The sequence below is a fragment of the Petaurus breviceps genome, unplaced genomic scaffold (assembly GCF_028583685.1).
Source record: "Petaurus breviceps papuanus isolate PSGF00001 unplaced genomic scaffold, PetGlider_PUasm1.0 181, whole genome shotgun sequence".
Lineage (NCBI taxonomy): Eukaryota > Metazoa > Chordata > Mammalia > Diprotodontia > Petauridae > Petaurus > Petaurus breviceps.
The window spans coordinates 10482284-10492401 of record NW_027185784.1 but is presented as its reverse complement, the minus strand read 5'-3'; the positions used below and the strand labels follow the sequence as shown (position 1 = coordinate 10492401).

Here is a 10118-nt window from a genome sequence, read left to right as displayed (position 1 = left end):
ATGTGTAAAGTGCTTAAAATACTATATAAATGTTGCCTCTTATTATTATACTGATCTACCTGTCCTTCAGTTAGTAGAGTAATATGCTATTATTACTCTGGAACACAAGTTACTACCATTTCTAGACTGATTATGCAAGGGAATGTCTACAAATTTTCTATATCACTACAGGTCCAATCCTAAAGCAGGAGATAGCCCAGTTTTGCCTCCCCACATTTCTAATCCTCACATCTGCTTTCCTCTATCCAGGCAAATCATCTCAGGTCATGCATCAAAACGGTAAGAGAAAGATAAGATGGGGGAGGGGTGAAGTGGTAGCTGACCCATTTAGGACTTTACCTCTCCTAACTCTGATTCATCTACCCTTAACCGTGGTGCTAAGGAACACTCTCCCCTAATATGACATCACTTCACCACCACCACCCCTAGACCTGAAAGTATGGTTGAATGGGAAAAATTGGCCCCTCAGTTATGCCCAGGGAGAAGGAAGTGGTACCTCTGAGAGGTCCTGAAGAGTTGAGTGGAAACCTGGCCCCTAGGGGTGAGCCCTACCTATCTCAGGAGTCATGCCGGTTGACCCTGCTTTCCTAGGGGGCATCTTACTGCAGGGGGGTAGAGGGAGAACTTCTCCGCAGGATATCTTATGCTTCTTCCCAGGAATCAGTAGTGTGAATCAGCTGGGGGGGATCTTTGTGAATGGGCGACCTCTGCCCCAGGATACCCGGCAGCAGATAGTGAAGCTGGCTGTCAGTGGAGTTCGACCCTGTGACATCTCCAGAAGCCTCAAGGTAGGAGATGGGGGTGGGGAGGGAAAAATCCAAATAACCAACCTGGTGTTGGGTTCTGGTGGGCAGGAAGCTTAATAGGAAACCAACTGTAGTTTCTATAAAGCCTTCTCAAAGGATGCTCCTTGAGGTTGGGAAGCATTTGGAGTCCAAAAACAAGACTGTACTCTGGAGCATTCTCTTGGTTTTGTTTGTTTGTTTTGTTTTTATTTTGCTTTTTGGAGGGAGGAAGGCAGGGCAATTGGGGATAAGTGACCTGCCTAAGGTCACACGGCTAGCAAGTATCAAGTGTCTGAGGCCGGACCTGAACTCAGGCCCTCCTGACTCCAGGGCTGGTGCTACTCACTGCTCCCCCTAGCCGCCCTCATTCTCTTGTTTTTAATCCTTGGAGTCTTATTTTACTTGAGAGGCTTCCTCTGAAAAGAGGCAATTCCTTCCCCCATGCTGTGTATCTCTCCATCCTCCCACCCTACCTAGGTATCTAATGGCTGTGTGAGCAAGATTCTGGGGAGATACTACCGCACAGGTACCCTGGAACCCAAGGGCACTGGGGGAAGCAAACCTCGCCTAGCTACACCCCCTGTGGTAGCTCGTATTGCCCAGCTCAAGGGTGAGTGCCCAGCTATCTTTGCCTGGGAGATCCGTCACCAGTTATGTGCTGAAGGGCTCTGCACCAAAGACAGGACACCCAGTGTGAGTATTTGTCCCTACCCAGTGAGAAAGTCTGAGCAGAAGTTCATTTCTGGAAGATAATGTGGGATACTACTACTAGGGTGCATGAAAGGAAATGAACCAGCAGCTTTCCTGAGTTCTATTGGGACCTAAAATTTAATCACCTGAAAAGGGGGGGCAAGACGGCAGTGAGAAGAGGAAAACAGAGTTTCAAGAGAGGGAGGAGAGAAAAGACTGTTCCTATTTAGTAAATTTTGAGGAGACTGCTAACAAGGGAAAGTGCCAGAGGATGTAGAGGGCTATGGAGACAAAAGAAGAGTCAGGACCTTAGAGTAAATTCCAGCCTTGGCTACCAAGTAATAGCCCCAGAGCTAGTCCTATACATCCCTCTTGCCCAGGTCTCCTCCATCAACCGAATTCTGAGGGCCTTGCAAGAGGACAAGAGGCTTCCCTGGGCCCAACTCACATTGCCAGGTGGGAAATGGAGCAATGCATAGGGATGGCAGGGAAGAAGGGAAACAGGAGAAAAAGGACTGTTTGTTCCCTCCTGGCCTCTGAAGAGTGCCCACCCAGAAACACATTTCAATATCCATCACCTGGAATTTGGGTCAGTCCCATAATCCTTGCTTGCAAAGAGTCCCTGTTGAGGCTGATTGGACACAGTTCTGTCGTTTCTCTGCCTGTGAATCTCTATGTGCAGAATCCATTTGTGCCCTATGCCCCCAACTCAGTTCAGCAAATAGGTTTCCCTTTAGCTCCTGTCACTGCCCCAGGATTTTTGAGATACTGGAGATCCTATGACTAATTACTAACAATCAGCCACTCCCCTCTCCCTACAGATTTCCCTTCTCCAGGTCTCTACTTTCCCCACAGTGGTTCTGAGGCATCCCAGGGAGCCAAACCAGGCACTCGACAGCGAAATCGGACTGTCTTCTCTCCATATCAGGCTGCTGCCCTGGAAAAAGGTGCTGGGTCTAGGAAGAGGAGGGGAGGGTGTTGAGTAGTCTCCTAGAAGAAAACTCCCTCTCCACCCCTCCTCCCAGTCCCTTACTCACCAATCACAATGGTAGCTCAGCCTGACAGGCACACAATCTTTGGACAAAGAGGGTGGGAATAGGGATGGAAACAAATCAGCGGGTGAGATTTAGACACTCTGGGCACTGGTTAAGAAAAGAAGTTAGGGAGAGAACCTGCTTTGGGGCTCAAGAACATTGCAGAATACATCTACCTGAGACATGGAATTGAGGACAGGTGTCTGTTACCCTCTTGTACTGTGTCTCTCATGCCCTCACTCTGTGAGTCTCCTGGCAGAGTTCCAGAGGGTACAATATCCTGATCCAGCAACCCGTGGAAAGCTAGCTGCTGCCACCTCTCTGCCTGAGGCTACAGTGAAGGTGAGACTAATAAATGGCAGAGTGAGGGCTGAAAGGAGCTGTCATCCTGAGTAGAGAAAGGGATGGGGAGACAAGCTGGAGTGGGAACAAGACCATGGAATTGGTAGTAGCTTTCTGATTCCATTCTAATCTCAGGTTTGGTTTTCCAACCGAAGAGCCAAATGGCGAAGGGAAGAGAAATTGAAGTGGGAAACTCAGTTCCCAGGTGATTGCATCTTGATCCTCAATCCTCCAGGCATACTAAGTCCACAGTCCCCAACTCATCAATTTTCCTGCCATCCAGCCCACCCATGCCCCTTTTCCTAACTTTCTCACCACATCCTCCCCTTCCCTTTGGGTCAAGGAGAATCAGTCCCTACCCTTACCCTACTCAACCTGCTCTTCTCAGCTCCATGTTCTGAGCAAATCTGGCCCAATCTTGGAGCTGCTTCCGAGAGTCTGGCCTCACAAGATACTTCAAAATGGACCACTACTGAACAGGTACCAAAACATAGATGAGAGTTGTGGGACTGGTCCAAGGGATCTCTCAGCTCATCCCCTAGTTTGTTTTAGGGAGGACAAAAGGCTAATTTCAGCCCTCCTGATGTAGGAATGATCACAATTTCTCCCCAGCACCACTGATACATAGGTAAGGAAGGTAGGCCAAATTTCTTCTCCCTCTTCTTTTCTTTCCTGGCAGCCCCCAACCAGCCTTCCCATGTCTCCTCTTCTTGCCTTGGAGTCCTCAGAACCATGTCACTATCAACTATGCTTGGGGACAGCATTAGGAAGGTATATGAGCGATGCCTTACCCAGTGTCTGGCAAGAATCATGTGGTGGTAAGAACTCAGAGGTACCCTCACCTCTCTCCTCCTTCATTCTCAGGTCATGAAGAGGGAGGAACAGACTTCCCTTGAACCACTGGCAGATAAGAATCACAAACAAGGGTCAAAATGGAAACTGAATCCAGCTTCACATCACTCTCTCCCTTGAGAGGGCACAAAGCTAGGGAAGGAGCAGTATCTTGATGATGTTCTAATTTCAGCAGCAGTAGACTAGGATATTGGGGATAGGGGGTGGGAGACAAAATGTCTGTTGGTTTTGAAGTCAGGAAAAAAGAGTCTCAGCTCTTCTTCTTTTTCCATGAGGGGGATCGGAAAGGATAGGGCTCACCCTGATTTTTTTTTGTCACTACAGGACAAATATCCATTGGAGCCTCATATTCTGGATACAGCACATGGTTGTCATCAATGCCCTTCCCTGCCTTGGATACTAGGCCCTTCTTTCCACCATCCCTACCCCATATCTTCATGCCTTTCATTCCCTCTTCTGCCATTGCTAGCCCCCTCCCACTCTAAGAACTGGAGTGGAATAGAAAGTATTATGGTATAGGGAAAATATTCTAATCTTAACTCTGCCATTCACTAATTATGTTTCCTTGGCTATCAATAGCCAAGGGAAAAAATACTCAAAAATCACTAATCAACAGAGAAATGCAAATTAAAACAACTTTGAAGTACCATCTCACACTCATCAGATTGGGAAAGTTGACGAAAAAGGAACATGACAAATGCTAGAGGGGTTGTGGGAAAAGCAAGTACATTAATGCACTGTTGGTAGAGCTGGGAACTCTACTAAAGCTCCACTATTCCCTCTGAGAAATGGCTTTTGGTTCTTATTGGAAATCAGTTTAGAACTATGCCCACAAAGCTGTTAAAATGTGTATAACCTTTGACCCAGTGATACCACTATGAGGTCTATACCCCAAAGATATAAGAGGGAGATAAAAAGGAACCATATGCACAAAAATGTTTATACCAGCTTCTTTTCATGATTGCAAAGAACTAGAAATGAATAATAAATGTTCATCAAATGGATAGGAAATGTCCATCAACTGGGACACCAGTTGGAATGGTAAACAAATTATAAATGGGATGGAATACTATTGTGCTCTAAGAAATGAAGAAATTCCAAAGGACTCAAGGTGAAATATGCTCCCACCTCCAGATAGGGAGATGATGGACTCAAAGTACAAATTAAATCACATCAATTTTCTTTTCTTTCCTTTATTTCTTTCCTTTCTGCTTTCCTTCTTTCTTTCTGTTTTTGGACATGGCTAATGCGAACATTAGTTTGCTTTACTACGTGTGTTTATAATAGGTTTTGTTTTTCTTGTTTTCTCAGTGGGTGGAGAAGGGGAGGTAGTAGGGAGAGAATTAGGAACTAAAAATAAAATAAAATTGAATTTTTAAAAATTGTATTACCTTGTATGAGTCACTTCTCTAGTCCTCAGATTTTTCATCAGTAAAATGACCATTTTGCTGGAGATTTGGATGAAAGAGTAAGTTAATAATAAAGAATACCTTCCCTCTCCTTGAGTTCATATAATTCAGCCCCAGGAAAATCTCATCTCCAAATCTTTGTTTCCCTTCCTCCAGCAGCCTCTATAGGTCAGCTGATGCTCACATAACCTCTCATTATCCAATAGTTTAAGCTCTCTCCTAAATGCCCCAAACCTTCTTTCTTAGTTCATCATGCAATTGCAGACTAGGGAAGGTTCATCTACTTTTCAAAGTTGGAGTTAATGAGATTCCTTTTTACAGGTCTTCGTCCCATGTCTAATAAAGATCTTTTGTTTTTAATGGGAAGATGATGAAAAGCTTATTGCCACTTTCATTTTTCTGGAATGAGAACATGATGAGGATGAAGTATGTTTGTATAGAGGGGTATGTGTGTGTGTGTTTTCATATATATGCTGACTAGTCCTGGCCATGACAGGGGCATTTAGGAAATAACATCTCTCCAACCTTGACCCTCACTGAAATCAGGGAATAACCCTTGGGTCTGGGTACAACCTTTGGTTCTCTTCCCTTCTCTGATTTTAAAATTCCATCTTATTCCATCCAACTCAATTCAATATGTTTTGTTAAGAGTCTCCTCAGTTTGAGGCACTGTGCCAAGAGCAGAGGACACCAAGATGAAGAAGCAATAGTCCTTGCTCTAGTCTGATAGGGAGAAAAGAAGGCTCCACTATTTCCTCTGAGAAATGGCTTTTGGTTCTTATTGGAAGGTCCAAATTTTCTGTACTCAAACACAGAGAATCATCTATGCTCCCACTTGAAATATGCTCCCTATTGCTGGGGAGAGAAGGAAATGGAGAAGGCAGGGAAGGGAAAGAACATGTTTTTTTCAGGATAAACAAATTTTTATAAATCCTTTCCTGTCTGGAGTTGTCTTGGGAACTTATCTTTTCAGCTGAATTCCATCTTCTGGACTTTAAACATTGATCCAGAAGGGCCATTCATCACTTTGCTTTTAGGGTGAAACTTGCACACCCCCACACCCCAGGAATAAGGAGAGAATAACCCACACTACATCCAGAAAATAATCATCATTTTTTCCCTAGTCCATCACTTTAGTTGGGGTCACAGATGTGTTGCTGGGGCTGGCTCAAACTAGCTTGGGAGAATGATTGTTAATTTCTCAGTCATCTGCAAATGCTACATTAGAGCTTAATTTATTATTTTGTTGGGTATCTAGACTTAAGAAAGTGATAGAGAAAGTGTTATTAATGCAGATTAAGCTTATAAGTGTGGCATGAGTACATTTATTTTTTGAAAGCCAATTGTTAAATATTTACCAGTATATGGCTAAGTCTCTGACACTACTGTCAGACTGCCAGAATGGACTAGGGAAATGGGTGGTGGAATCATAACCCCAACTTTAATGTAAAATCACCAGAAAAGTTCAAGGACTTGAAGAGTCATTCATTTCATTCCTTGGATCCATTCATTCATTTAATCAACATGTATTAAGTGCCTACTATGTGCTGGGCACTGTGCTAAGGATGAGAGATACAAAAAAGAAAGACAATCTCTGCCCTCAAGAAGCTTACAGTGTAATTGGGGAAGGCAGTGCACAAAAGGAAGTTGAGAATGGAGGGGGGCTTGTCACCAAAGGGTACCTATGAGATGAGGGCATGATATTCTTGGAAAGTGTATAGGAAATGTTGAGTATCAAGGCTGCATCAATCTCTGTGATGGAATTTCAGGTGATGAGTTTATCCTGGGGGAAAGTATGATTTTCTTGGAGTCAAAACCAAGTGGACAGGACTGCACTTATTGTAAACATCTTGCCTGTTCTTAAGGCTTTCGGAGAAGAAGAAAACAATCAACTGAGAAAAGGAGCTACTCAATTCTTACTTTGCTTCCATCTTTTTTCATTCAAGGAGAATGATTTACTAGTAGAAAGATATACTAGAAAAAGAAATGGGATTAAGAAAAAGTTGAAGACCCCAGTAAGAGAATACCGTATTGATATGAATTTAACTCTTCTGGCCTAAAAGACGTACACTCCAGGGTCCTAAAATAGCTTGCAGATATGATCACTGAACTATTAGTGATCTTTGACCAGTTTTAGATAATTGAAGAAGAACTGGAAGATGAAAGAAAGATATATATTGTATTAATTTTTAAAGAGAGGAAGACGATAGATCATAAAATACAAACTTATGAACTTGATATTGATTTCTGGCAAAAATTTTAAGTGGAGTATTGAAGAAATGGTCTGTGAGTACTGAACAGAATAAAGTCAAATTAGGTTCTGCAAAAACAATTATATCAAACTAACCTAATTTCCTTTTTCAATATAGTTACTAGACTGATAGGTCAGGATAATGCTATAGACATGTACTTGGACAAATACTATAAACAAATACTTAGATTACAGCAAGAAATTAGACAAATAATTTTCATGTGGATAGAATGGAGAGATGTAGACAAGATGACAGTGGATATGTTAGGCGGATTTGTAAGTAGTTGAAAGACCATATTTTAAAATCAATGACATAGGGCAGTGACTCTCAGAATATGGTCCTGTGAAGATCTCCAAAACCATTTTTAAGAGTATAATAAGGTCCTGAAACCAAAAAGTTTGAGTATTAGTTGAGGTAAAAATATAAAGCCAGAGTGAGACCTCTAGTGGTGTGTCATCATAGGTCTCAGTCCTATGTTCTGTTTAATTTGAACACTTTTATCAATGGTTTGGATATTCTCTTCACTACATTTGTAGATCACACACAGTCGGGAGGGATAGCTAATTTATTTGATAATAGAATCAGAATGCAAAAAGATTCTGACAGGCTAGAGTGAAGTTCACATTTGACAAGATGAAATTTAGAAGGGATATATAAATTTCTGTACTTGTACTAAATACACACACACACACGGACACAAGATGAGGGAAGGAACAGCAGTTCATGCAGAAAATATCCCAGGTTTTAAATGGCTAAACACTCAGTGTGAGTCAGCAGTGTGAAGTGACTCTCAAGAAAACAAAAATAATCTTAGGCTATATTAATAGAAGTTTAATGTCCTAAAAGTTACTTTGATACTTAAGTGAGCTGCCATTATTCTATCGTCATGGGACTTCCTTCACTGATTTGGATTGCAAAGCCTCCATGTTCTATTTTGCCCTATGTGATGCTTGTACATGACTTGTCATAAAATAACAGTCTAATGAGTAGATTTTTGTCTGTTTTTATAAAAAATTATATTTTGTTGATTTTTTTTGTTTTTATATCATATCCATTTCCCAATTTGTCCCTCCTTGCTCCCTTTACCAGAGAATCATGCCTTATAACAAAGGATAAGACTATAGGGGGAAATAGTTGAGCAAAACTGACCAAGATATAGCAAAGGTCTGACATATTTAGTGTTTCATATTCACAGAACCCAATGCTAGGGGTGGGGAACCTGTTACCTGAAGGCCACATGTAGACTTCTAGGTCCTCAAGTGTGGCCCTTTGACTAAATCCAAACATCACAGAACAAATCCCCTTAATAAAAGGATCTGTTCTGTAAAACTTGAACTCAGTCAAAAGCCTGCATCCAAGGACCTAGAAAGCCACATGGGGCCTTGAAGCCTGAGGTTTCCCACCCCTGCCCCAATTTCTACTAAAAAGCATGGTGGAATTTGACTAAGTTTGGCCATTATCATTTTACAAATTCTCTACTTCTTTTAATATACAGGGTTGTTGGGGTTTTTTTTTGCCTTTTTTTGGGAGGGCAATTGGGGTTAAGTGACTTGCCCAAGGTCACACAGCTAGTAAGTAAGTGTTAAGTATCTGAGGCTGGATTTGAACTCAGGTCCTCCTGACTTCAGGGCTGGTGCTCTATTAACTGCACCACCTAGCTGCCCCTAATAAGTTTTTTTTTTTTTTTATCAAAGTGTGGGCAGTTAGGTGGCTCAGTGGATAGAAGGCCAGGCTGGGAATGAGGAAGACTCATCTTTTTGAGTTAAAATCTGGCCTCACACACTTACTAGCTGTGTGACCCTGAGCAAGTCAATTCACCCTGTTTGCTCCAGTTTCCTCATCTGTAAAATGAGCTGGATAAGAAAATGGCAAATCTCTCCAGTATCTTTGCCAAGGAAACCCCAAAACCGGGTCACAAAGAGTTGGACATGACTAACCAACCAACAACAACAACAACAACAACAAAGATTTTGGGGATATCTTGTATTGGAGGGTCCATTGTAGCCCTCAGGCTGTCCATCTATAGCCTCTCATGCTCCACATATGATCTATCTCCTTTTCTTTTCATATATATATCTTTGATGATAGTGTCCTAAACAAGGAACGTTATTGTCCCACTCTACTCTTCATTCATCAGACCACTGTAATTCAGTTCATTTTTACTATATGAACACAACAATGTGTTCAGTTCTGCACACTACCTTTTAAGAGGGGCACTAATAACCTGTGTTGTGTCCGAGGAGATGGGACCAGAATGGTGAGACTTAAAACCAGGAGTAAATCCAATATAAACAATTGGCTCTCAGTACTGCAAGATACACTTTAAAGTTTAATCTGCATTAATAACATTTTTCTCTACTTATTTCTGAAATCTAAACAATAAAAAAAATAAATCAAGCCTTGATTGGTAGTTTGCCATTTCTGAGGTGTAAATGCCAACATTGTGCAAGTGAAGCCATGTCTGAGGGATTGCATGGAGGAACTGAGGGTGTTTATCTGGGAGAAGAACAGAGTTAGGGGAAAATGAGAGAGAGAGAGAGAGAGAGAGAGAGAGAGAGAGAGAGAGAGAGAGTGCACTTCACAAATGTGCTGGGCTATGTATAAAAACAAATACAAATCAGCGTGGTTCCTATGAACAGAAAGAGAAGCAATTGGTAGAATTTACAGTGGGAGGGAGGGTGGTACATATTTCAGTTCAATATAAGTAAGACTTTTTTTTGACAATTAGAATTGTTTTAAATCATTATAAGGAAT

The 10118-nt window shown here is 42.0% G+C and overlaps 1 protein-coding gene across 1 annotated transcript; it reads left to right on the top strand.

Moving 5' to 3' along the window:
- Positions 1 to 266: 266 nt before the first annotated feature.
- On the top strand, positions 267 to 3157 carry PAX4 (paired box 4). The gene is made up of 7 exons (XM_069086986.1): positions 267 to 279; positions 658 to 788; positions 1263 to 1478; positions 1856 to 1931; positions 2297 to 2422; positions 2769 to 2851; positions 2987 to 3157. Exons 1-7 carry the CDS (start codon positions 267 to 269, stop codon positions 3155 to 3157), a joined length of 816 nt encoding a protein of 271 aa, XP_068943087.1.
- Positions 3158 to 10118: the final 6961 nt, after the last annotated feature.